Source organism: Heptranchias perlo, chromosome 38 (genome assembly GCF_035084215.1).
Source record: "Heptranchias perlo isolate sHepPer1 chromosome 38, sHepPer1.hap1, whole genome shotgun sequence".
Classification (NCBI taxonomy): domain Eukaryota; kingdom Metazoa; phylum Chordata; class Chondrichthyes; order Hexanchiformes; family Hexanchidae; genus Heptranchias; species Heptranchias perlo.
In genome coordinates, this window is record NC_090362.1 from 17,655,003 (window position 1) to 17,682,698 (window position 27,696).

The 27,696-nt window shown below is 46.4% G+C and overlaps 1 protein-coding gene across 1 annotated transcript in view; it reads right to left on the reverse strand.

Moving 5' to 3' along the window:
• Positions 1-980: 980 nt before the first annotated feature.
• LOC137304597 (AT-rich interactive domain-containing protein 3A-like) overlaps positions 981-27,696 on the reverse strand; it is a 32,918-nt gene continuing 6,202 nt past the window's right edge. Inside the window, exons 2-5 of the mRNA XM_067973239.1 lie at positions 25,703-26,335; positions 23,596-23,725; positions 3,230-3,322; positions 981-1,132 (exon numbers count right to left, since the gene is read on the reverse strand). Of these exons, the coding sequence (XP_067829340.1) occupies positions 981-1,132; positions 3,230-3,322; positions 23,596-23,725; positions 25,703-26,266 (939 nt within the window). The 5' untranslated portion in view covers positions 26,267-26,335. The remainder of the gene's footprint in view (positions 1,133-3,229; positions 3,323-23,595; positions 23,726-25,702; positions 26,336-27,696) is intronic.

Here is a 27,696-nt window from a genome sequence, read left to right on the forward strand (position 1 = left end):
AAAGTGCGAGTGCCTGCGCGTCAGGAAAGGAAAGGAGTGGACTTGGCTGCGATGCCCTCCGTGGTCAAATAGTGGGCTCAGAAAAGGAACAATGACCACTTGGGTGAGGTCAGCGCCTCCAGGAAAGGAGGTTGGGGTGAGGGGGGGGGGGGGTGGGGGGAGGGGGGATTTAAACCCTCGCCTGTGAAGCCATTCACAGGCACAGAGGCCGTACCAGAAAGGTCATGTTTGCACCTAAATGGACGAGTTATTAAATGTACCGCACAGGCCAGGCGGGTCCTACGTTTGACCCCCTGTTCTCTCTGGCTTCGCTGATCTTAGCCAGGGTGTGATAGGCATACCACAGTTGGCAGAAGGGGCCAATGCAACTGGCATCTGCGACCATGGGAATATTGAAATCTCATCTAGGATTTCCACTCCTGACTGCTACCCGTTAAACTCCTCCTGCAAGGTGGTTGTGCGTTGGTAGCGAGTGAGGGCAAGATTGGGCTTTTCTGCAACGCCCCCCCCCCACCACGGTCAAATAGCCAGCTGCCCCATACCGCCCAGGCTCACGTATGACGAATAGACGCTTGGATGAGGTCCTGGAAGTTAAGGACTGTAACCCAGCAAAGGTCAACGGGAGGGCAGCAGGGGAGGAAATTGAGGAGGGGTAGCAGAGTCAGCTAATGCTCCAATCAGGTTTTCAGCACTGAAACAGCCCGAATAAAGTCACAAATGACATCCTTGGTGACTGTGGTGAACTATCCCTCCTCATCCTTTCTGCAGCCTTTGACATGGTTGACCTCACCATCCTCCTCCAACGCCTCTCCTTCGTTGTCCAGCTCAGTAGGACTACCCTCGCCTGGTTTCACTCTTTCCTATCCAATCGTAGCCAGGTCATCTCCAGCAATGGATTCTCTTCCCGCCCCCCACACTGTTATCTCTGGAGACCCCCACGGATATCTATCCCTGGCCCCCTCCTCCTTCTCATCTACATGCTACCCCTTGGCGACATCATCTACAGACATGGGGGCAGGTTCCATGTGTTTGCTGATGACGCCCAGCTCAATCTTCACCACCTCGCTCGATCCATTCCCTGCCTCTGTTATCTCTGCTTGTCTGGCATTCAGTCCTGGATGAACTGCAATTTCTTCCAGTTAAACATTAGGAAGACTGAAGCCATGGTCTACAAGGTCCGTACCCTCGCCACCAATTCCATCCTCGTCCCCGGCCGTCGTCTCAGGCTGAACCAGACTGTCCGCAAACTCAGTGTCCTATTTGATCCTGAGTTGAGCTTTCGACCTCGTACCCTCTTCGTCACAAAGACCACCTACTTCCACCTCCATAACATCGCCCGTCTCCGCCCCTGCCTCAGCCCATCTGCAGCTGAAACCACGATCCATGTCTATCATCTGCAAACTCAATTATTCCAATGGCCTCTTATCCTCCATAAATTTCAGTTCATCCAAAACTCTGCTACTTATATCCTATCCCACGCTAAGTCCCACTCACCCATGTCTTCACTGACTTACATTGGCTCCCAGCACTTTCAATTTAAAATTCTCATCCTCGTGTTGAAATCACTTCATGGCCTTGCCCCGCCCTATCTCCGTGACCTCCTCCATCCCTACAAGAACTCCAAGCTCTTTTGACTCTTGCGCATCTCCCACTTCCTTCGTTCCACCATTGGCGGTCGTTCCTTCATCCGTCAACGCTCTGGAATTCCCTCCCTAAACCTCTCTGTCTCCTCCTTTAAGGCTCTCCTTAAAACCCACCTCTTGGATCAGGCTTTCAGTCACCCCTCCGAATACCTCCTTCTTTGCCTTGCTGTGCTGTGGGCTCACGTCCATTAGAATGGTGCTGAATGTTCAGATTGCTATGCTTGCAGTCAGGACAAGGACAAAGATTCAAAGCCGGGTCCTGGAGCTATTCTAACCCAATGCACCTCTAGACCCCAGTCCCCGTTGATTGTAACTCTGTATTTGCCATAACAACGGTAACTGCACTTCAGAGAATAATTGATTGTCTAAAGCACTTTTGAGATACTTCAATGTAAAAAAAGAGGCTATATCAATGCATTGCATTGGGATTACCCTGTATTTAGTAGTAGGAACTCTTGCTTAAAAATTAAAAAGGTAGGAAGCAGCTACTGAGCATTAAAAGAAGAAATAATATAAGTGGGAGTATAGACAAGAATGAAAAGCCCAAGTAAATTGCAGGGTGGAATATCACTTCGTAGCTTCATCTGAAGTTCTTCGGTCCACTATTTTAGCAGAGGGGTTAACCTGTTTAAAATAAAGGGATTAACTCCTCCGCGTAGGGTATTTCAGCCACACGTGCTATTCACTTGCACGTTATATCCCACCACGTAATTTCAGAGCTAATTTTTTTTAAAATATGAAACAGTCATGTTTTCAAAGAACAAATATTGATTTCTTCCTTCTAGGTTCCAACTTCAGGTACTTAAGGCATTGCTCTCTTCGCAAATATTCATCCTTTCTTAACGACACAGCAGACAGTTTTAACTTAAAGCATACAGCACGTTGCAGAACTCCTGTCAATGCCCCTTCCTCTGCAGGTATCTTAAAGTGTCATGCAAGACATTTCCATGGAGACAGCACCTCTTCAATGTTTAATGATATTCAACTGCATGTAAAGTAATGAAAGCAACACTAGAAATAGATGCTTTCCTATTTAGGTCAATCGGCTTAATTAGGTGTTCTTTCTATAAATATCAGTGATAGGGTGATTGTAAACTCAATCTCTGAAGTAAAATATATCAGATGGCCATTACTAATGAAAGGAAGCCTTGGGCTTCTGTTGATGGCAGCTCATGACTGAGATCATTAAAAAAAGTTGGAGGGAGTTTTATTGTTCCAGATGCACAAAGAGTGCCCCATCACTTTACTAGAAGTTTCCGTAGTATAGACCGTATCGTTTACGACCCCTGAATGTAAGATGGCTTTCTCAATACATTTGGCATTTGAGAAAACTGTAAGCATGGTGGATCTCTGCTCACCACCACCTGGCCAATTGGTCTGTCTTTGGTTGAGATCGCGATGTTGGCCGGGATACAGGGAAAACTCCCTGTTGTCCTGTTTGTTTTTCCAAAAGCGGGATCTTTAACATCCACCTGAACCACTGAGGCTCAACATTTCACCAGAAGGAAGGCACCACCAGCAATGCAGGGGTTTGGACCCACAAACTGCTGCCCCGGGGGGGGGGGGGGGGAAAGAGTACTACTAACCGAGCCAAATGTGCACATCAGTAACTTTAGCACCCGAGACAGGTCTTAAGTAATTTTCTTTGGGTTGGAATTCAGCAGTTTTGAAATGTACGGCTTCAAAACAGAAGGAAACATGTTAAAACAGAACACGTAGGAAAACAGATGTCTGCAGCAAGTTACAAGAGCAATAATTCAAGTGCACAGTGTGGGTAATGTTTACAAAGTTCAATAAAGCCACTGCACTAGATTCAATTACTCATTGCAGACATGTTATTCATTACACTATATAATCTAACCAATCATGCTCCCTATGATTCAGCAAAGTGTAATGGTAGGTATGTGAACATTTAGTATGTTGTCCAGTTGAACTGAGAAAAAACACCCCAACAATGCAATTATAGACTCTGGACTTCCAAACTTCAATTAGGCCTGCAGAGTGAAGTGCTGATGGCTACAGTTGGGAACATGGGAGCAGGAGGAGGCCATTCAGCCCCTCGAGCCTGTTCCAACGTCCAATTAGATCATGGTTGATCTGTATCTTAACTCCATCTACCCGTCTAGGTTCCGTAATCCTTAATACCTTTGCCTAACAAAAATCTGTCAATCTCAGTTTTGAAATTTTCAATAGATTTTTGGGGGAGAGAGTTCCAGATTTCCACTCCCCTTTGTGTGAAGAAGTGCTTCCTGACATCACCCCTGAACGGCCCAGCTCTAATTTTAAGGTTATGCCCTTGTTCTGGATTCCCCCACCAGAGGGAATAGTTTCTCTCTATCTATTCCTTTAATCATCTTAAACACCTCAATTAGATCACCCCTTAATCTTCCAGACTCAAGGGAATGCAACCTGTCCTCGTAATTTAACCCTTTTAGCCCCAGTATCATTTTATTATAGTGGGACCACTCTTGAGATGGTGGCTCAAGAGCATCAAGGAAGAAATTCCCCTAATGAGTCAAAGAGTGTATCTGCTGAGAAGCTAAGCAATATGGAACAGGAGGGCCCCAGGTCCAATCCCAAGCGTGTTGAGTTAGCTGACCTCAGCCATGACAGCAGTAGAATTGCCCCTGTGTCAGGGAGGGGAGAATTGGCCAGGAGTTCCTTGCCCTGATCCAGAAACACCTGCTGAAGAGTGCACGTGTGGACGGTAATCGAGTACAGAGAGTCAAAAGGAAGACTTGCAATGATATAGGAGCTTTCATGACATCAGGACGACCCAAAGCACTTTACAGCCAATTAAGTCAGTCTTGTAATGTAGGAAACGTGGCAGCCAATTTGCGCACAGGAAGTTCCCACAAACAGCAATTAAATAAATGACCAGGTAATCTTTTTTTTTAAGGTGTTGTTTGAAGGATAAATATTGACCGAGACACTGAGGAGAACTCCCCTACTCTTCTTTGAATAGTACCTTGGGACCATTTCTGTCCACCTGAAAGAGCAGATGGCACCTCCAACAGGGCAGCAGTCCCTCAGAACTGCTCTGGAGTGATAGCCTAGATTTTGTGCTCAAGTCTCTGGAGTGGGACTTGAGCCCGCAACCTTCTGACTTAGAGGCCAGAGCGCTACCCACTGAGACACAGCTGACAGGAGCAAGCTTGGCTTTAAGGCAACCCCCAGTTGAATACTCCCCATCAAAGCACTCACACGAACAACCATCAGTTGGGAGACATACTGAAAGGCAAACTAGGAAGGAGTGAAGAGAGGACAGGAGAGAATTAGCATGAGAAAAGAAAAGGAGCACTCTCCCAGAAATCACACAAGCCGCATGTTGTACTGCCACAAGTGCTGGTTTTCCTGTAGCGCACTTACAGCAATAAGCTAAATAAGCGTATGGCAAAGGTAATTTTTAAAAGGTATTATTACAATAAAAGGAAAGAAAGATTTGCGTTTATATAACGCATTTCACACCCTCAGGACCTCCCAAGACACTTTACAGCCAATGAAGTATTTTAGAAATGTAGTCACTGTTTTAATGTAGGAAACACAACAGCCAATTTGCGCACAGCAAATCTGTTTTTCAGTGATGTTGGTTGAGGGAGAAATATTGGCCAGGACACCGGGAAGAGCTAATAGAGATAGAAAGTATTGTAGGACAGATACCCGAAGAGAATAGAAGCACTGGATCTGAATTATATAGTATTGTAACTCGTACTTTGGCAAAAATAGTTTTGCTGATCCACTGGAATATGGAGTATACACTCTGCAGTCCCATACTGAACCTGCCTGCACCAAGGCAGCTGTGTTTTCATGTTACACAAGGCTTTGTTGCTGGTATAAACGACCTTTCTCCTGGCTGATCAGTGCAGTTTGCAGATAGACCCTGACTAATGTTCACATTGCCACATGCCCAATCCACATGAGCAGCTGTCAGCGGATTGAATCAAAGGGATTGAACAAACCAGTTGTTGGTTTGATCACCTGAACTGATAGAGAGGCGAGCACACCAGGCCAAAACGCACAACGCACCAAATGCCACCAAAGGATGTCACACAAGCCTAGTGGCAGAGTTGGATTCACCCGCCTGGGGGGGCGGGGAGGTGACATTGAAAACAGTCTTCTGGCCAGTCATTTCTTGTAACACATCCTGCACATCCCCCACTCTCGCAAATCAAGTTCCCCAACATGAATATGGGGAGATGGGGCGTTACTATCTCGAGGTTTGGCCGACTTGGCAGCAAGAGCTGGGAACTGGGGGAATGACGACTTACCTAGTCCGTAGGCTGAGCTGGGAATTGCACAGACTTGCTGGAGGCCAAAGGTGGGTGACCGGGGTATCTTGGCGAGAAACGGAAGAGGTCCTCCAAAGTCTCGTTGGCCGACCTCAAACTGATTGCAGGTGAGGAATCCCCCTGAACCCCACCCCCCTCAACCCATTCAATGCTACTCCACTGTCTAAACAAACTGAGCCACCATGCAAGCTTTATACTGCTTTTCAATCCATAATAGTGGCCATAGAGAGAAAAATGAAGGGCAAGGGCAGGAAGAGCCATATGAAAGGTGAACACCTTTGTAGTCATCGTGCTAATAAACACTTTCTACATTTTAGGAAACCAGATCAGCCACAGTGCCATTATTTATTAAAGCACTCCCCCCATTGGAACACCTTGAATTTTATGGAAGAGAGGACAGACAGACAGACGGAAGGAAGGAAGGAAAGATGGGCAGGTGGATTGGACTTGGCTGTGTTGCCCTCCATGGCGGACTAGCCGCTTTTGATGTTCACTCTCCAGCCTGACACGTATAGCAAGCCCACTTGAGTGAGGTGCCTGTCGAATCATAGCCCAGTGAGAGTCGGCGCTTTCTGGAGAGGTGGGGGGGGGGGGGTGGGGGGGAAGAGGGATAAAATCTGAAGAGGAAAAATAACAGGTTCTTGCCGTCGCCTCTAATGGACACAACACAATGTAGCATTTATCACTGATGAAGCAGACTGCTTCGAGTCGTCTTTTTTTGTGTTGAACTGGAAGATGACTGCATGAGGATTTCATTAAAAACAGCTGGTGGAATGTTCACAATCCTCACCACACTGCTGAAGCCATATACTTTATTGGATCTAACAGATGTTTGGCCTTCACATTTTAGTGTGATAATACCGCGGTAAACAAGGGAGCTTTGAAACGAAACTAAATGCAACAGCAACATAATTCCCATTGCGATTAAAGTAAATGTACTTAACGGGATATCTTACTGTGGGCCATCCTGGTGGAGATGTGTTTAACGCTGATGTTTTTGCCGTGATTACAGTGGTCTGGTTGATGCCACCTTCTCCCACTGTTCTATATCCCTATTTATTGACCATGTCCAATTCCTTACAGAAGACAGAAAACTCCATCCTTTTCAAGACCCTCGGAAAATGGCAGGGCATCTGACACAACTTTTCATACCCCAGGCAGCATTTAAAACTGCCTCCCATCTGGGAGGATCGCAGATTGCCCACAGAGGATTGCGGGATTCTGCATATATTTGGGGGGCTATTTTTAAATACCTCGGAAAAAAATCTCACTTTAGGATGTAATTCGAATTAGACTAAGTTCTATTCCATGCGATTGTATTCAGAAATTGGACACTCGAGATTCCAGAAATGTTTTGTTTCCCTACATAACTGTGACATCACTTCAAAATAATTCACTGTATGTGAAGCATGAGTCATTTCTCAGAGATAAGGCACTTTCTCAATATGACTTCCGTCCATCTGTCCATTTTTTCTTCCTTCCTTCTTTGTCTGTCCATCTTTCCTTTATTGGTGAGTCCAGGCAGGGGATGTCAGCTGGATATTTGACTGCGGAAGATGAGTCCTCTCCTGACAGCCTCAGGGGCCACTGGGTAATGATGGTCCAGTACAGCAGTTCTCACTCGGGTCAATGATGGTCCAATACACCATACAAGTCTATCTTTTCCCTATGGGAGACCTAATATGGCATATCTTAGCAAGGCTGCTTTCTACTGTACCAAATTGGATGCTTTCTGTGAGGGACACACTGAACGACTGTTTCCTTTTGTAAGGGGAGGAGTGCAGAAATAGAATTTCTCCTTTCCACCCCAGAGCACTGTTCCTTTTCACTACCAGTGATTTATAATACATCCTTAGTGCTCTTGTACTGAGAAAACATGGGGAAAAGGGAGACAGGTAAAAGAGACTTGCATTTATGTAGCATCTTACTATGTCTCTTAAACATCTCAAAACACTTCACACACATTGAATTACTCTGGAGCGCAGTTACCGTTATGTAGGCAGATGCAGCGGTCATTTTATGACACAGCAAGATCCCATAAAGAGCACTGGGATGGATTACCAATTAATCTGTTTTTGCTGGTATTGGTTGAGGGAGGAATGTCAGCCATGACACCATAAGGACTCCCTGTTCTTCTTCAAATTGTGCCATGGCATATTTAAAGTCCACCCGAACAGACAGACTGGACTTCAGTTTAACATCTCTGACGTCTCAGCACTCCCTCGGTATTGCACTGGAGTTAAAGAAAAAATACTTGCATTTATATAGAGTTTTGCACAACCCCAGGATGTCACAAAGCGCTTACAGCCAATTAAGTACTTTTGAAGTGTAGTCACTGTTGTAGTGTAGGAAACGTGGCAAGCAATTTGCGCACAGCAAGATCCCACAAACAGTAATGTGATAATGACCAGATCATCTGTTTTCTTTTTGTAATGTTTGATTGAGGGATAAATATTGGCCAGGACACCAGCCCTGTTCTTCTTTGAAATAGTGCCATGGGATCTTTTACATCAACTTGAGAGAGCAGACAGGACCTCAGTTCAACATCCCATCTGAGATGAGAGACGGCACCTCCAACAGTGCAGCACTCCCTCAGAACTGCACTAGCACATCAACCTGGAGTTTGTACTCAAGTCTCGGGAGTGGGACTCAAACCCAGAGCTACCCACTGAGCCATGGCCACAGTTACGAGAGGACGTCAGTTTTCTTTCTGTGAGAAACAATCCTTGAACCCCTCCACCGAGCTGCAATGGAAAATTGGGAGTTTATTTTTCGTTTTGACTCGCTAGTTGTGTATACAAGGGCTACATTCCTCTACATGCCACTCGTCAATCGAAAGAAGGAATTAATCTCAAGCAATTTGTTATTTTAATAAAATTAGAACCTTCAAAACCACCAGTTTAGTGGCAACTATGACAGCCAGTACAACCCAACCCCCTGCTACTCAATCACAACAACGAGCTCCAATATTACAGTAGTTTATTATTGATGCAGACACACCCCTCCCCCCATCTCGGGGAGGCTGCGTTCTGTTTATTGCTAAAGGGGGAAGGGGACTCAATTAACAGAATGTATACTTTAATAATCAAATTCTTTTCTGTAAGTCTGGGTACACACGCAAGCAAACTTTACACTGGATTTTTAATCGAACAAGCTCGGAACGGATTCTATTTTATCTTTTCCCTCACGGGCCAGCTGTGCCATACACTATGAAACACAAGGCCTCAGACACCTAAGGGTACTTCAGATACCATGAATAATTTAGCTGTAAATAGCACAGGACCATGAGGTACAGGGAATTTCTTTCACGTCCAACGCAAAACAAAAAAAAATTACCTCAAAAGTTCCATAATTAGTGAGCGTCGACCAAATTAGAAATGACAGCTCTGAAGGTTCAAATCAAAATTTTGAAAAGGGGGCTATTTGTTAAAATATGCACATGGCCTTTCCCCTGATTGGGGCTCCTGGTCATTAGGAAATAATGTTTTTACAGCTTTAATAGCTGTTTACCAGACTCCAAATGCTAATTAAAGGCCTTGTGTGACAGCTCAATAAAATGTCAAGCATCTCACAGTCCTCATGCGTTAGCGCGGGTGGTATTGCTTCTGTATTTCAGAAAAGTGGGGGATGGGGACTTGTTTTTTTTCCCCCTTTGGAGACTTTATAACCAGAGAGCAGAGGCACCGTATGAAACCACAAGGTCCAATAAAATCACTTCCTTCTGTTACGCCTTACTAACGATTTGTAATGAGGCGCTCTGCCTTCCGTTCATTTGCGACCTCCTGCCATTTCCTACCCCAGTATGAATTTTTCGATGAAATTATTATAGGGCATCAGTAAAACGTTTCTGAGTCAGATGGTTGTGGGTTCAAGCCCCACACCTGGACTTGGGCACATAATCTAACCCGGCAGTCCAACGCAGTACTGAGTACTAAGTTATTGGAAGTGCTGTCCTTCAGATGACAAGTTCAGCCAAGCCCCTACCTGCCTCTGGCAGTGGTTAAAATATCCCATGGCACTGGTAGATGGAGTTAAGATACAGATCAGCCATGATCGAATTGAATGGTGGAAGAGGCTCGAGGGGCCGAATGGCCTACTCCTGTTCCTACGTAAAATCAAGTTCTGCTCATGATGTCCCAGGCCAACATCCCTCCCTGCACCACCACTGCCAGAAAAGCAAATTAACAGGTTCCTCACCTTATTGCTGATTGTGAAACATGTTGGGTCACAGCAATGTGGAATCTGCCCAGGTATTTTTTTTTAATATTCGCTCATGGGATGTGGGCGTCGCTGGCGAGGCCGGCATTTATTGCCCACCTCTGATTGCCCTCGAGAAGGTGGTGGTGAGCCGCCTTCTTGAACCGCTGCAGTCCGTGTGGCGAAGGTTCTCCCACAGTGCTGCTGGGTAGGGAGATCCAGGATTTTGACCCTGTTAAGACCCTGTTAAGGTTAAGAATGCGCAGCAGATTTTGAAACACCTGCAGCAATGAAGAAGCAACCGCAAAGCCACAATGACTGGGGAAGCTCCATACATGGTGGGGGGGTTTCCAGAACACAGAGGGGCATAACCTTAAAATTAGAGCTAGGCCGTTCAGGGGTGATGTCAGGAAACACTTCTTCACACAAAGGGGAGTGGAAATCTGGAACTCTCTCCCCCAAAAAGCTGCTGAGGTTGGGGGTTAATTGAAAAGTTTAAAACTAGAGATTGATAGATTTGTGTTAGGCAAGAGTATTAAGGGTTACGGAACCAAAACAGGAAAATGGAGTTAATACACAGATCTAATTGAATGGTGGAACAGGCTCGAGGGGCTGAATTGCCTACTCCTGTCCTATGTTCCTATACACATCAGCGATATAAAAGCCACGTGGATGCCTTTAAGGGGAAGTTAGATAAGTACATGAGGGAGAGATGAATCAAAAGATATGCTGATAGGGTCAAATGAAGAGGGTGGGAGCAGGCTCATGTGGAGCATAAACACCAACACAGACCAGTTGGGCCGAATGGCCTGTTTCTGTGCTGTAAATTCTATATAATTCTATGCAATTCCAGTCCGCTAAGTGACACATCTACCAGCGGGGAAGCAATAGTGCTGCTTCATTTCATTAGACCGCCACCGTCAAACCCTGGACTGGGGCCCATTACTGTCTTATTGCTGCTCTAGTATCTACAAATGAACAGATTTTGCAGGGTTGAGCTTAAACCTTCAAAAAGTGAGACAGCTCAAGGGTTGCGAAAGTGACTGTTCAGTTTTCCTGGCCAATGTTTACCCCTCAAACAACATCTAAAAACAGATTATCTGTTCAGTATCGCATTGCAGTTCGTGGGAGCTTGCTGTGCACAAATTGGCTGCCGCATATCCTTCATTACAATGATGACCACACTTCAAAAAGTACTTCATTGGCGGTAAAGCGCATTGGGATGTCCTGAGGTTGTGAAAGGTGCTCTATAAATGCAAGCCCTTTTTTTTGTTGCATCTGATTCGTTACATATAATTACACTGCGTACGAACAGGCCATTCAGCCCAACTGGTCTATGCCGGCATTTATGATCCACACGCGCCTCCTCCCACCCCTCTTCGTCAAACCTTATCAGCATATCCTTCTATTCCTTTCCCCCTCATCTGCTTATCTAGCTTCCTCTTAAATGCATCTATGCTATTTGCTTCAACTACTCCACATAGTAGCGAGTTCCACATTCTGACCACTCTCCGGGCAAAGAAGTTTCTCCTGAATTCCCTCCTGGATTTATTGGCGACTATCTTATATATATGGCCCCTAGTTTCGGTCTCCCCCACAAGTGGAAACTAGTGGATTGCATGGCAAGAACAAGGAGCCACAGCCAGCTTGAAACAATGGAAGAAGAAAGAGCTGGGCCACGTGCCAGGGCACCCTCGATTTTTTTGACTGATGAAAAGGCATGGTCTTCGCAATGTAGCAATTGGCAAACCTCTTGCTTTTGGAGGGAGGAGAGGCAGAAAGCCACAGGTGATTGGCCAGGCACCGGTGACTAGGGTTGCCCACCTTCTGATACCTCACCAAGTGGCCATTCTCCATGTGTGAGGGCACACGGCGATTTACTCAACAATGGAGTCAAAGCCGAGTCCAATCCTGCCCTCACCCAGCATCCATACACGCTCACTTTCCAACAAGAATGACTGGGCAATAATAACAACAACAACTTGCATTTATATGGCGCCTTTAATGTAAAACATCCGAAGGCGCTTCACAGGAGTGAATATTGTCACCGAGCCACATTAGGAGATATTAGGACAGGTGACCAATAGCTTGGTCAAAGAGGTAGGTTTTAAGGAGCGTCTTAAAGGAGGAGAGAGAGAGGCAGAGAGGTTTAGGGAGCGAATTCCAGAGCTTAGGGCCCAGGCAGCTGAAGGCACGGCTGCCAACGGTGGAGCGATGAAAATCAGGGACGCGCAAGAGGCCAGGTTGAAGGAGCGCAGAGATCTCGGAGGGTTGTAGGGCTGGAGGTGGTCACAGAGATAGGGAGGGGAGAGGCCACGGAGGGATTTGAAAACAAGGATCAGAATTTTACAATCGAGGTGTTGCTGGACTGGGAGCCAATGTAGGTCAGCGAGCACAGGGGTGATGGGTGAACGGGACTTGGTGTGAGTTAGGAGACGGGCAGCAGAGTTTTGGATGAGCTCAAGTTTATGGAGGGTGGAAGATGGGAAGCCGGCCAGGAGTGCATTGGAATAGTCGAGTCTGGAGGTAACAAGGTTAATCAAATATTTGTGTTTATGTCGTGCAGTAACGTCTCAAAGCCATCACTCTCGATGCTATGTGACCAGCGGTAATTTAGGGAGGTACAACAACCGTCCGCCTCCCTCTCCAGTGCTTTCAGCAGGCAATATGGCAAGTTTAAATGCTGTGGGGTGTGAATGTGATTGGCAGGTTGCATCTCGTTTGAGGCCTGCACACAGCCCACCTCACCAGAGGCTGCAATGTTTTGACTCTTGAAGTGGTGTCCGATGTACATCTTAGAAGTGTACGTCAATCTGCGGTTTCAAATAGCCAAGCCCTTGTAAATTCGAGCGGTGATTCTCAATCAGGGGGAAGTCACAGGCTCTTAAGTGTCCACTGGATCACTGCCAGCTCAGGGTGTTTGGCATCAAGCCAGCAACTGGAGAGCAAAAGGCAAAGAACCAGAGAATTCTCTGTCAGTGTAAGTTTCCAGCTAACAAGGGCCAACAGCGCACACCCAAACAATAGTTCTGAGGGGAGGTATTCAGTGGGAGGTCTATTTGAAAACAAATCGTCCCAAGGGGACAGAAGTGCACGTCATCTGTCAGAGCAGCGTGCTGCCTTAGAGACCAGTGTAGCACTGGGGTGTTAGGTAGATCGGTTTTCAATTGACCATAGAGAAACATTTCCAGGTCCAGTTAAGTCAAAAACACTGCAGAGTTAGGCACAGAATCCTGGATTTTACAGTTGGAGGCCATTTGGCCCATCGCACCTGTATCAGCTCTCTGAAGGAACCATTCCATTAGTCCCATTCCGACCCCACATCCTTTCAATTTTTTCTTTTACGGATATTTATCCACTTCCCTTTTAAAAACGACTTCTGGATTCTGCTTCCACCACTGATTCTGGTAGGACATCCCATGTCACATCAACCCACTACACATCAAAAACTCCCCTAACCTCTCCCTTTTTTCTGAGGGTCTTGAATTTATCTCCTCTCGTTACCAACTCACTGAACAGTGGAAATAATCTTTCTTCATGTGCCTCATCAAGACCCTTCATAAATTAACAAAACAGGAAGAACAACAACAACAATTTGCATTTATATAGCGCCTTTAACAGAGGAAAACGCCCCTAGGCGCTTCACAGAGGCGTAAGGAAAATGGACACCGAGCCCATCTCAGGACCCTACCTAAGATGGCGGAGGCCGAAGTGGCAGTGTAAACCGGGGGGGGGGAGGGGGGGGCTGGGGGGTTAATTTCCGGACCCCTCTTTACACGGGGCGGAGGGAGTTAAAATCGGCCCTCGTACGAACACGGGAGAGGTGCTGGGTGCTGAGTCTCTTTTTGTCTCTCTCGCTGGATTCAAAGAGGTCAAAATACCCATGGGATAATTTTACAAATTGGCACCGATAGTGTGGAGCTTTACCCAATGGGGACATAATCTGGAATTGGGCACACACGTCCCAAGATTTTCTGTCCATTACGAACGGAAAAGCATGGTGATTGGATGCCCGGATTCCTGGTGTGTGCTCCTCATGGGGTAAACTCTATACCAGGTGCACAGAGTCCCCACCCTCACTTCAAATCTTTAATCCCCCACCTCGCCAATCCTCTCCAACTCCACGTCCAAGCAAAGCCTCTGCCTCTCTTTGGATTCTGATCTACTGTGCGTTACCCCCCACATCAGTGGAGTCTTTAGTCATCACACTCCCACACTCTGCCTCAACCCACCCCTTGCTACCTCTGTCTCCACCTCCAACGGTCTACTCAATACTTTCCACCAATGTGCTCTTGGCCACCTCCCCTAATTATCTCCCATTCCCTGCCCTGGTCTCCCTATCCCCGTGTAAAGTGCCGTGGGAAAGTTTTACTCCATGGAAGTTCCCACGGCCGTCCAGGTGGTTGTTGTTGCTGTAAGAATGCAGTATAGCTATTCACGTTCTTGCTTTCTTGATGAACTCAATCATTTAGCAAATTCGAAGAAAGAAAGACAGACTTGCATTTATATAGCACCTTTCATGACCTCAGGACATCCCAAAACGCTTTACAGCCAATGAAGTACTTTTTGAAGTGTAGTCACTGTTGTAATGCAGGAAACTTGGCAACCAATGTTGCGCACAGCAAGATCCCACAAACAGCAATGTGACGATGACCAGATAATCTGTTTTAATGATGTTGGTTGAGCCATTAATATGGACCAGAACACCAGGGAGAACTATTTTGCTCCTCTTCGAAATAGTGCCACGAGATCTTTTACATCCACCTGAGAGGGCGGATGGGGCCTCGGTCTCATCTGGAAGACGGGTACTTCAGAAAGTTAAAACTTTGTACCAGTGCACATTACGTTAAATGCTATCGTGAGAACACATTACACTTCCCAAGGAAGGTTCTCATCCCTTTTCCTGCCACGGCTACTCATTGAATTGTGTGTATCGCTCCCTGACAGCCTTTTACACAAAGCAGGTATCTGCCAGCCTATTCTTGCGACTTATCTGATTTGTTTATTAAAACATCATTTATCTTCCTCCCGCTCTCGATAACTAGAGACAGTTGAACTCCCTGATCAGAGAACTGTGGGAGTTTCTGTACTGTCAGGAGAGTTCTGATGGATTTATGAGGCGGCCTGGGTTCAGGGGAAAGTGAATGAGGCCTTTTCCGCTAGGCCCCGGCGCTAACAAGTCCCCCCCACTGCCTGATGTCAGCATCTAGCTGCAGCTCTTTTGTTGGGCTGCTTGTTCAACAATTATTTACTCTTGTGCTGGCTACACAGTTAGGGTCAAAATTCAAAAGACAGGCATCAATGGCGAGCCGAAGGCTTTCAAAAATGGAGGACAAACAGGCTGGCACAGTATGGGGCACAGACAGAGACTCCCATCAGATAGAAAAGGGAAAAAGAAAAGATATCGCAATGACTTTAAACAATTCTACTCACTGCTTTGACAAAAATGGGGATGGTTAAGAAGAGGGATGATATTCTAAAGTCAAATTAATATACATTTTAGAGTTAAACCCCTGCTTAAAAAAGTTACATCTAATGAAATTATTTCCTTTTTTAAAAATTCCCTTTCCAATTTTGTCCCCTCCACTCCAGATGCTGCTGCCTTGTATGGAGCTCGATTCTATAGCTCGTGTGGAGCGTGGACCAGATGGGCCGAACAGCCTGTTTCTGTGCTGTACGTTCTATGTAACTGTCCGCTATCTTGCCCAAGTAGCCATTCTTCATGGGTGAACTCAGACAGCGGGCAATTTGCAGGCTATTCGGTCAAGCGGGGCATCACAGCCAAACCCAATCCCGATATTAGCCGAGGTCCACACAAGTCAGTCAAGAGCAGGGAAATCTTGAATTTACTTTCAATAATTCCACTTCAGAACTCAATGCGGGAGACAACAGCAAGCAACCTTTCTCCTCCCCTGCCTGAAACCCCTGTAGCTCCTCTACTGCCATTCAGCCGAGATCATCTATCGCAGCACAGACCAGGGATCAAACCTGGGGACAACCTCCTGCCTTTTGATGGAGAGGTAAGTGACATTTATAATAATTATTCTTTTTTTTTAAAAAAAACTTTCTTGTGGGACGTTACCAGTCAACTCCCTCCCAACAGTGAGATTCCCCTTTAATTAAAGGGGAAGTGCGCGGGCCCTGGGACAGCTCATATTTTAATCATTTTAGCGGGCAGGATCTGATTTATAACTCTTTAGCCAGACAGGCAGCGGCCGCTCAGCCGTTCTCGAATCATCCGTGCCATGTTTCTCTCGAGATCTAATTCACTAAACAGCAGGAATTTTAGGTCAGGCAAGTCGTGCATCAAAGGAAAGAAAAAAGACGTGCGACGGCCAGAGTGTTCTTTGCTCGGGGTTTGGTCCTCTGCCATCGGAGCTCGGGGCACCCACTTTAACCGTTCGATTTACTAACCGACGGTGAAAAATAAGACCGTAAAGTCAAACCAAAGTGAAGCTGCAACTCACTGAAATATTGGCCAAAAATAAAAACTGGAGAGGAGAAGTACAGTATCAGAGCTGACGGGGCATTGAGAGCCCGGAGGCTGGATTTAGTCAACGGCCTCATAGACCAGAAGGTAAGGTGAGGACTTTTCTTCATTCTTCGGGATGTGGGCGTCGCTAGCAAGGCCGGCATTTATTGCCCACCCCCAGATTCCTTTGAGAAGGTGGTGGTGAGCCGCCTTCTTGAACCGCTGCAGTCCGTGTGGTGAAGGTTCTCCCACAGCGCTGTTAAGTAGGGATTCCCAGGATTATGACCCAGCGACGATGAAGGAACCGTGATATATTTCCAAGTCGGGATGGTGTGTGACTTGGAGGTGGTGGTGTTCCCATGCTCCCGCTGCCCTTGTCCTTCTAGGTGGTAGAGATCGCGGGTTTGGGAGGTGCTGTCGAAGAAGCCTTGGCGAGTTGCTGCAGTGCATCCTGTGGATAGTACACACTGCAGCTGTGCAGAAAGTGGCTGCTGCACCTCAGCCTTGGCTCAGTGGGTAACACACTTGTCTCAGTCAGAAGGTGGTGGGTTCAAGCCCCACTCCAGACCTTGAGCACTAACACAGATAATCTGTGCATTTATCTCATTGCTGTTTGTGGGATCTTGCTATATGAAAATTGGTTGCTGTGTTTCCTACATTACAACAGTGACTACACTTCAAAAGTGTTTCATTGGCTGTTAAGTGCTTTGGGACATGCTGAGGTCATGAAAGGCACTATATAAACGCAAGTCTGTCTTAATCCAATGACCACAATGTATTTAACAGCAGCAATCGCTAGTGAACGATAATGGGGCGGGGGGAGCGGGGACTTCCCGCGGTCACTATACGTAGCAACTTTGTAAACATGTTCATTTCGAACACGATTATGATTTTGTTAGAAATACGGACTAGTGGAAATCTTTGTGCGTTTGTTTAAACTGCAGAAATTACAATCGAGACTGTCCTTACACGAGTGCTGAATACACTGACACTAACCTCTCCATTCTGGTGTTAATCTGGGTCACGGATTAACACCTGCTTTAAGATAGCACAGAGAGGAAACTCACAAGGCATATTAAGTATTCGGACAAGAATAGTGCCAAGTAGAACCTTTGCACTACAGTGACCCGAGGCAGTCAACCCATACGGATGGAAGCCGTGCCGATTTTTCCCCTTCACAGGCACTGAACCCATTGTATGGCCCCCCCAATTTAAATCAGTTAACGCGAGTTCAAATCCCACCTTGGTAGCTAGAGTCTGAATTCAGTATTTTTTTTTTTAAATTTGGAAATAAAAAGCCAGCATCAGTAAGAGTGACCGTGAAGCTGTCGGATTATCGCAAAAAACCCAACTGGTTCACTAATGTCCAGTAAGAGGAAAGAAACCGGGGTCTGGCCTATGTGTGACTCCAGTCCCAGACCAATGTAGTTGACTCAAACTGCCTTCTGAAGTGGCCTAGCAAGCCGCTCAGTCACATCGCCACTTTCTCAGGGCAACTACTGCCGGCCTTGCCAGTGACGCCCACATCCCAAGAATGAACAAAAAAAAACCCAGCAGGAACTGGCCATCGAATGCGGCACCTGCCAGGGCTGCACCATTCAGTTCCGTGCTGGGCGGCGCATTCCCTAATTAAACCACAGGGACGCAGGCCTTTACACAACCGTACACGGAGAACGCCCAGCCGCGCAGAAGGAAATCATTCCTAACTGCACCTCAGTGCGTGAAGTAACTGAAAAATCACTCGAGTGTCTGGAAATATGTGTTCATAAAATGTGGCCACCAGCTCGGAGTCGGGAGAGGGAGGGGCGAGAGTAACTGGATACTGTAAGTAACTTCAGAGTGACTGATTTCCCAATCAATGTGTCCGCTAAGTGCAGTTTACTATTTTTGAATGGAGAAATTTAATATCGTTGTTTGGCCTGTGAATTAAACTGCCGTGGCTAACTTCACTACACAAGGAAACTCAATAGCCCAATTAGACTTCTAAAAAGGAGAGCAGAGAAGAAAAAGATGAAGGCCTGAGAGTAAAATGGAAACGAGTCAGGACGGCATGAGGAGCATGGCTAGCAATCCGTTTCATTATTGAAAGAGGATTTCGGCATCAAAGCAAAGAGTGGTACAATGCCCTTCCCCCATTCACTCGAGTTAGGAACTGCACCAACCAGTGTGGAACACACACACTCACTCACACACACACTCACACACACACTCACACACACACTCACACACACACTCACACACACTCACACACACACACTCACACACACACACTCACACACACACACTCACACACACACACTCACACACACTCACACACACTCACACACACTCACTCACACACACACCCCTCAATTACCCATCTACGGTGATCTCAGTTAACGGCACAGTCACGATGGGCTGCATGCCCATCTTCTGTGCAGGAATGTCGATCGGTCAATATAGTTTGGAGGTTCTACAACTGACCTCTGTGGCCATGGGGAGTGGAAAGGCCGGTGGGGGGGAATGGGGAGAGGACAAAGATATCAACAAAAGTTTGCAGTTGTTATCACGATCCAGAGATTTCGCCTAGAAGGTGCGTTGGCCTGGAGGTCAGGGGTCAACGCGATCATCTCTCGCCTGTGATGCACTCTATGGACTGTTGGCACTCCATATGAAGAATGGTCACTTAGATAAAGACAGTGGAGAGCGACCAGCCACAGTGAAACTATAACCCCGACAGGAATCAACACCTTTGGAGGTGGTGAGGGGAGAATGTTTTACGAATAACAAACTGGCTCACTACAAACAAAAAAAAACATTAAGATGGTGTCAGCTGTCGCTCAGTAGATGGAACCCTCACCTCGAGTCAGAAGGTTGTGGGTTCAAGTCCCACTCCAGGGACTTGAGCACAAAATCTAGGCTGACAGTCCCAGTGCCGTACCGAGGGAGTGCTGCACTGTCGGAGGGGCCGTCTTTCGGATGAGGCGTTAAACGTCTGCCCTCTCGGGTGGATGTAAAAGAGGCCACGGTACCTTTTCAAAGGAGAACAGGGGAGTCCTGGCAAATATTTATCCCCTCAACCAGCACCTGAGAAACAGATGATCTGGTCATTTATCTCACTGCTGTTGGTGGGAGCTTGCTGTGCGCAAATTGGTTGCCACGTTTACCACATCACAACAGCGACTACACTCCAAAAGTACTTCACTGGCTGTAAAGCGCTTTGGGACGACCTGTGGTTGTGAAAGGTGCCAGATAAATACAAGTCTTTCTTTCTTTAAAGCGCTTTAGGGGATCCTGCGGTCGTGAAAGGCACTATGTAAATGCGAGTTCCTTCTTTCAGCCAGGAGCCCGCTCTTCGATGGGGAACCTGCAGCACCAGAAAGGCTCGCGCTGACAGATGTTGGCTAATTCAATTAAAAGCTAAGCAACACTAAAGCACCTGCATATCCGCACAATCCAGTTAATGCTCTCGCCTTTGACAGGCTGAGTATTGTTGGCACGAGGTGGTTATAAATCTTTGATATGCGTCCAAAACACAGGAGCTGTGCTAGAGGCGCGACTCCACGAGCTGTTCTTTGAAAGCACTTCTTGGCTTCCTGCCAAACATCACAGTTTCAATTTTCATACTAACAGATGGCAGCTATTACCAACCCTAGTTTGTGGTACAGTTACACTAATAACCTCTCCACTTTGTCAAAAAAAATACTTCTTGCTATCTCTCATTGCTCTCCTCTTCTTTCTCTCCCTCCCCCCAAAGGCGCTTCCCCCCAAAGTCCCAATTTAAAACTATAAAGTGCACATCTTAAATGCCCTTCATTTCAGAACAGCAACAGCCTCTGGGACTCTTAACGCTGAAGATTCTGGGCTTTCACATTCTTCTTATTCAGCTACACAAATTATTTTAAATGACACCACGCCCTCTCCCCCACCTTCCTGCCCTCTCCCCATTGAGAAAGTCAGGTGAGGAGCCAAGCCTCATGTTGTAGGTCACCACATTTTGAAAATGAAGAGGTAGGGGGGGGGGGGTGAGCTGCCAGGAAGCTTGGCTTTTAAAGTCTCGTCATTGAGACAGGAAGGGAAGGAGTCCCACAGTCTAGAAGTCAGAGATAGAATGACCTGAGTAGGAGACACACTGAATCTTGATTTCAACACAGTAAAGATCGGGGAGGGAGGAAAAGTGTGTAGGCCAAGGAATTCGCAGCTTACAAGGAACATACCACACGGACAGCAGCGGTTCAAGAAGGCAGCTCACCACCACCTTCACAAGGGCAATTAATGCCGGCCTTGCCAGCGACGCCCACATCCCATGATCGAATAAATGAGAGGAAGGTTCAGAGGAGCATTCATTATCATAATATCAATGCTACAGAGAGAGACAAGAACAATGGAGTGGTGGGGGTGGGAGAGAGAAAGAGAAAAGGAAAGGAGAGAGAGAGAGAGAGAAAGAGAAAAAGATAAAGAGAGAGGTGAGATGGAGCAGCACAAGATGTACATCTCCTCACTGAAGCAGCCATCCGACATCTTGGGGCTCGGATTTTCAACTTGCCGCCCTGGTATAAAACTGGCCTTGTGGGTCGACTGCGCGCTTTAGAAACCACCCGATTTACATTTCCATCTAAATCAATGGCAAGCAAAATCGGACGTTTTCTCCAAAGGGCAGCCAATCTGCAAGGCCAGTTTTACTTCTGGCCGGCAAGCTGAAAACCCACCTCCTCGTTTCCTTTTGATACTTCATTTTAATATTCAAGCGAGCAGCTCTTAGTTCCGTTAGGTGCATTCAAAATAATCGCACCGCTCGCCCTCCCAGCACATCCAATTGCCACATTCAGGTGTCTTGTGTTATGTCAATTTGCACTGGTCCGGTTTGCCCTTCCTGGCGAGCAGAAGCCAACGGCGGCCCCCGAGCTGGGATCAAATAATTCTCACAGACGAGAAACTACACCTGGGACCTTATGGTCTGTAAGCTTAGTGTTACAGACGACCTCTACCAACAATGCCATCAAAGGGAGCTCAGCTTATTTTTTTTTAATTCATTCTCGGCACGTGGGCATCGTTGGCAAGGCCGGCACTCATTGTCCATCCCTAGCTGCCCCAATCACGTGGCTTGCTCGGCCACTTCATAGGACAGTTAAGAGTCAACCACGTTGGTGAGCGACAGGAGTCACATGAACCCAAACAGGGTAAGGACAGCAGATTTCATTCCCTGAATGACATTAGTTGGGTTTTTACGACAATCCGACAGCTTCACGGCCACTTTTACTGATACCAGTTCTTTTATTTTCAGATTTAAAAAAAAACTGAATTCAAATTCTCAAACTGCTGCGATGGGATTTGAACTCACGTTCACCTGGATTATTAATCCAGGTCCTCTAGGTTACTAGCCCAGTAACATAACCACTACACTACCATATCCAAACAATTTGTTGCTAATAGAAAGAATTTTACACCAAGACTCTGGCTACTGGTCTGATGCTGCACTTACACAATCTGACTCCATTTCTTAGCTTTACTATTTGGGTTTATGCAGTTGAAGTGCAGATCACTGTACAACTACTGGATCACAAGGCTAACCCTGGAGAGTATCCTCCAATCACCAGGATGGTTTCAATTTAGATCTCTTCAGCTTCCCAAATTTCCTAGCGAGCTCATTCCCAATTTAGTTCCTAGTTCATAAGATCACAAGAAACAGGAGGAGTGGGCCATACGGCCCCTCGAGCCTGCTCCGCCATTCAATATTTCATGGCTGATCTTCCACCTCAACTCCACTTTCCCGCCCTATCCCCTTATCCCAGTTACTTTAAGAGCCAAGAGCCTTGATGAGGATGCTGTACCTCGGAGTCAACCTCCTTATGTACACAAGTGAGCTTTCTCCAAACAGGACTAATGAAAATTAGTTATCTGCCGTCCATGTGATACAGAAACAAATAGCCGCTACAATGATTAACGACCGATATGCAAGGTGGGTCTCGGGCAGCCCCATCCACATGTTCAAACTTCACCGAAATAGGCCAGTTCTTCAGATCATAGCTCCATACGGTTTTCCTGCGTTTTACAACAGGGAAAATCCCAACTGACCCAACGTTTTCACAGAAAGTTTCTAAAGGGACAAAAGCAAGTCCACTTAGTCATCCCTGAAGTCATTTTTAAGCTATGTCTCCAATTTCAATCTTCAAAGACCATTCATAAGGTTGCTAGTCATTGCAACAGATCGGCGTTAAAAGTGAAACAGGCTATATTTGGCCACACAAAACATTGCCTGCACAAGTTCCCAACAGCTTTCTGGCTGCGTTTAATGAATAACTCAATTTAAAACTGAAAGGACGCCCTGTCTAGGATACTGAGTGAAGGGTATGGCTGTGGAACGAGTGGGAACAGCTCACCAGAAGACTTCCCTCCCACGGTTTTATTCAGAAGCACAGGCGTCGGATGTGTTACGGGGCAGAACAGAGGGCAAATTCAGAGATCCTGTGCTCCCAACACGGAGCCTCACCAGGCGGGAGTGCGAGTCAGAGACGGAGCACCCTGTCCTCCGACCTGCAATCCTGTTAAGCAAGGGCTGGGAGCACAGGAGTAGCTGAACAAACCCGCTGATCCTCATTTCTCATCAAACCAGCATATACTGGACTCTGCGATCAACAAAATGGGCACGGAACTCCATGATAAAATAATCGTACATGGACTCTGCATGGAGCGGCCTTTTCTCACTTTGGGTCTTATGAACGTTATAGAATCATAGAATGATAGGCCCTTCAGCCCATCATGCCTGTGCCTTCTCTCTGAAAGAGCTATCCAATTAGTCTCACTCTTCTGCCTTTTCCCCATTGCCCTGCAACTTTTTTCCCTTCAAGTATTTATCCAATTCCCTTTTGAAAGTTATTATTGACTCTGCTTCCACCATTCTTTCAGGCAGTGTATTCCAGATCATAACAACCCACAACGTAAAAATATTTCTCCTCATCTCAAAATATTTCTCCTCATCTCACCTCTTGTTCTTTTGTCAATTATCTTAAATTACCTTCCTCAAGTTTTATGAATAATTTGGAATGGAACTGCTTTGGCACCAGTTTGGATTCATTAACGTAGACTTTAAAGTGAGCCAAGCTGTACTGGTTTTGATTACTAAGCCTAGATGATGGCACTGGATTCTGGTACCGGCAAAACTTGTATGTAGTTGAAATCTGGAACTCTCCCGCTCAAAAGGCTGTTGAGGCTGGGAGTCAATTGAAAATGTCAAAACTGAGATTGATAGATTTTTGTTAGGCAAGAGTATTAAGGGTCACAGAACCAAGGCGGGTAGATGGAGTTAAGATACAGATCAGCCATGATCGAATTGAATGGCGTAAGAATTGAATGGAGTTTTTTGAAGCTGTAACTAGTAGAATAGATAAGGGGGAACCAGTGGATGTGGTGTATTTGGATTTTCAGAAGGCTTTCGATAAGGTCCCATGCAGGAGGTTGGTGAACAAAGTTAGAGCACATGGATTTGGGGGTAATATACTGGCATGGATTGAGGATTGGTTAACAGACAGAAAACAGAGAGTAGGAATAAACGGGTCTTTTTCAGGTTGGCAGACTGTGACTAGTGGGGTACCGCAGGGATCAGTGCTTGGGCCCCAGCTATTTACAATCTATATCAATGATTTGGATGAGGGGACCAAATGTAATACTTCCAAGTTTGCTGATGACACAAAACTAGGTGGGATCGTGAGTTGTGAGGAGGATGCAAAGAGGCTTCAAGGGGATATAGACAGGTTAAGTGAGTGGGCAAGAACATGGCAGGTGGAATATAATGTGGAAAAATGTGAAGTTACCCATTTTGGTTGGAAAAACAGAAATGCAGAATATTTTTTAAATGGTAAGAGATTGGGGAATGTTTATGTCCTTGTACATGAGTCACTGAAAGCTAACATGCAGGTGCAGCAAGCAATTAGGAAGGCAGATGGTATGTTGGTCTTTATTACAAGAGGATTTGAGTACAGGAGTAAAGATGTCTTACTGCAATTATATAGGGCCTTGTTGAGACCGCACCTGGATTATTGTGTACAATTTTGGTCTCCTTACCCAAGAAAGGATATACTTGCCATAGAGGGAGTGCAACGAAGGTTCACCAGACTGATTCCTGGGATGGCGGGATTGTCGTATGAGGAGAGATTGAGTAGACTAGGCCTGTTTAGAAGATCACATTGAAACATACAAAATTCTTACAGGACTCGACAGGGTAGATGCAGGGAGGATGTTTCCCCTGGCTGGGGAATCTAGAACCAGGGGTCGGCCATTTAGGACTGAGATGAGGAGAAATTTCTTCACTCCGAGGGTGGCGAATCTTTGGAATTCTCTACCCCAGAGGGCTGTGGAGGCTCAGTCATTGAGTACATTCAAAACAGAGACCGATAGATTTTTAAGATATTAAAAGCATCAAGGGATGGTGCAGGAAAATGGCGTTGAGGTAGAAGATCAGCCATCATCGTGTTGAATGGCGGAGCAGGCTCGAGGGGCCAGATGGCCTACTCCTACTCCTATTGCTTATGTTCTTAAGATGTTCAAGGGGCTGAATGGCCCACTCCTGATCCTATGTTCCTTCCTAAACCATGTTGCAGATTGAGTGAACAGTCCTCATTTGCATTGGGCAACAACAGGGCTGTATTAAATATCTAGATTGCATACAGTGTGCTCGTGGTTACATGGAGATTATTTAACAGAATATTTTAATTGAATAAACAACAACAAAACTGATGCTTCTGTACACCAACAAGAAGTGGGAAGAACGGTATATTGGAGAGGGAGCCACAAAGCCAACAGCCATTTATACTAGCACGTGTCTACTGTCTGGATATGGCCGAGAATGGGATTGTCCCTCAGAGGTTAATCCATTCATCCCAGTACGGATTGAGAACTCGTATCTCATGCGATGTATACTGGGAGATAAATGTCAGGTTGTGCAAGGTCAGTTTGCCACTATAGATGAACTGGAGCTCCAGACAGGACTCCCCTTACAAAACAAAATGGAATACTTTCTCACCAAGCTCAGCGCATACTGAAGTGACACAATGACGACATGCGAGTGTTTAACTCTGCCCATTCTATGGGCAATAACTTCCATTCGTAGAATAAAAATGTCTTACCTGTTTGAACTGTTCTTCGTAACCCCAATCGTGGTGGCTCGGGGGCGATTTAGAATGTGCTTGATTTGGTGAAATGGGCTGACTGCTTCCCTGCTGCTGGGATTGTCCGCTGATAGATGGATGGTGGGCAGGTGGAGGCCTTTGAGTAGGCAGTGCAGCAGCAGCTTGTTTCCTGAGATACTCTACGTCTTCTTCTTCATCTTCCTCGCCATCATCATCATCATCGTCATCAAGATCTCCTCTCGCCATTTCTTCATCCTCCAGATCACTGGCGGGCTCCTCTCCTTCAAAGGCGTCATCTTCGGGTTCAGAGTCCATGCTGCTCTTATCAGATACCCGAGGGATGGTGGGTCCGGCAGCCAATGGTCTAGCCAGTGCGGTGACCAGTGACCCTGGTGAAGATCTGGAGGAGGCTGCAGCCAGTGCAGCCTGTTGGGCAGCGAGCTGCTGGGCATAAAAGATGTGAGCATCTCGGATCTCCTGGTCCTTCCTCTCCCTGCCCTCCATCTCCAATCGGGCTTGTTGCTGCCTTTGTAAATGTTCCATCACAGCTTCCAGCTTCATCCCTTGATGATGAAACTGAGGGTTTCCAGTCAGAACCAGGTTTAATCCTTCTCCAGTTGTCAAGCCAGGCTGTCAAAACAAAAAGGGGCAAATTAAACACTGTTTTGGGGTTATTAACAAACAGACGGGAACAACTGCCCCTCCCCCCATAACCATCACTCCCAATGGCCCCACCCCCCACCAATCATCACTCACAATCGGCTCTCCCCCTCCCAACCGCCCCTCCCCCTCTCCAACTGCCACTCCCAACCGCCCCTCCCCCTCTCCAACTGCCACTCCCAACCGCCCCTCCCCAACTGCCACTCCCAACCGCCCCTCCCCCTCTCCAACTGCCACTCCCAATTGCCCCTCCCAACCGCCACTCTCCCCCAGCAACCGTCACTCCCAACCACCTCTCCCGCCCACCAAAAGGGATGTCATATAAATGTGCTAATTGACCATTGATATCCACTTGTAAAGAATCTTACAACACCAGGTTATAGTCCAACAATTTTATTTGAAAATCACAAGCTTTCGGAGATTATCTCCTTCGTCACGCTCACCTGACGAAGGAGATAATCTCCGAAAGCTTGTGATTTTCAAATAAAACAGGTGGACTATAACCTGGTGTTGGAAGATTCTTTACAATTGTCAACCCCAGTCCATCACCGGCATCTCCACATCATTGATATCCACAACAGCAATTTCTAGGCCACACGGCCAGATATCAAACTATATCATGTCGATGCCGCATCGCCAACGGATTCTGCGCTGATCATGTTGATTGAGGGAGAAATGTTGCCCAGAACAGCAGAAGAACTCTTTTGAATAGTTTTACTATGTTGAAGGCGCTATATAAATGCAAGTTGTTGTTGTAGTACTTCGGATCTTAAACAGAATCTTGATTTAACATCTCACTGAAGGATGACACCTCCCTCAGTTCTACATTGGGGTGTCAGCCTAGACAACGAGGCGTGAACCACCCGACACAAGAAATGAGTGCAGTACCAACTGACACATGCCGAAACTTACATTTAGGAATACAGGAACAGAAGTAGGCCATTCGGCCCCTCGAGTCTGTTCTGCCATTCAATTAGATCATGGTTGATCTGTATCTTAACTCCATCTACCGGCCTTCGTTCCGTAACCCTTAGTACCCTTTGCCTAACCAAAATCTCTCAATCTCGGTTTTGAAATTTTCAACTGACCCCCAGCCTCAGCAGCTTTTTTGGGGGCGAAGAGTTCCAGATTCCCACCGCCCTTTGTGTGAAGAAGTGCTTCCTGACATTACCCCTGAACGGCCTGGCTCTAATTTTAAGGTTATTCCCCCCTTGTTCTGGACTCCCCCCACCAGAGGAAATAGTTTCTCTCTATCTACCCTATCACATCTTAAACACCTCAATTAGATCACACTTTAATCTTCTTTACTCATTTGGTTTTCAAAAGCCTGT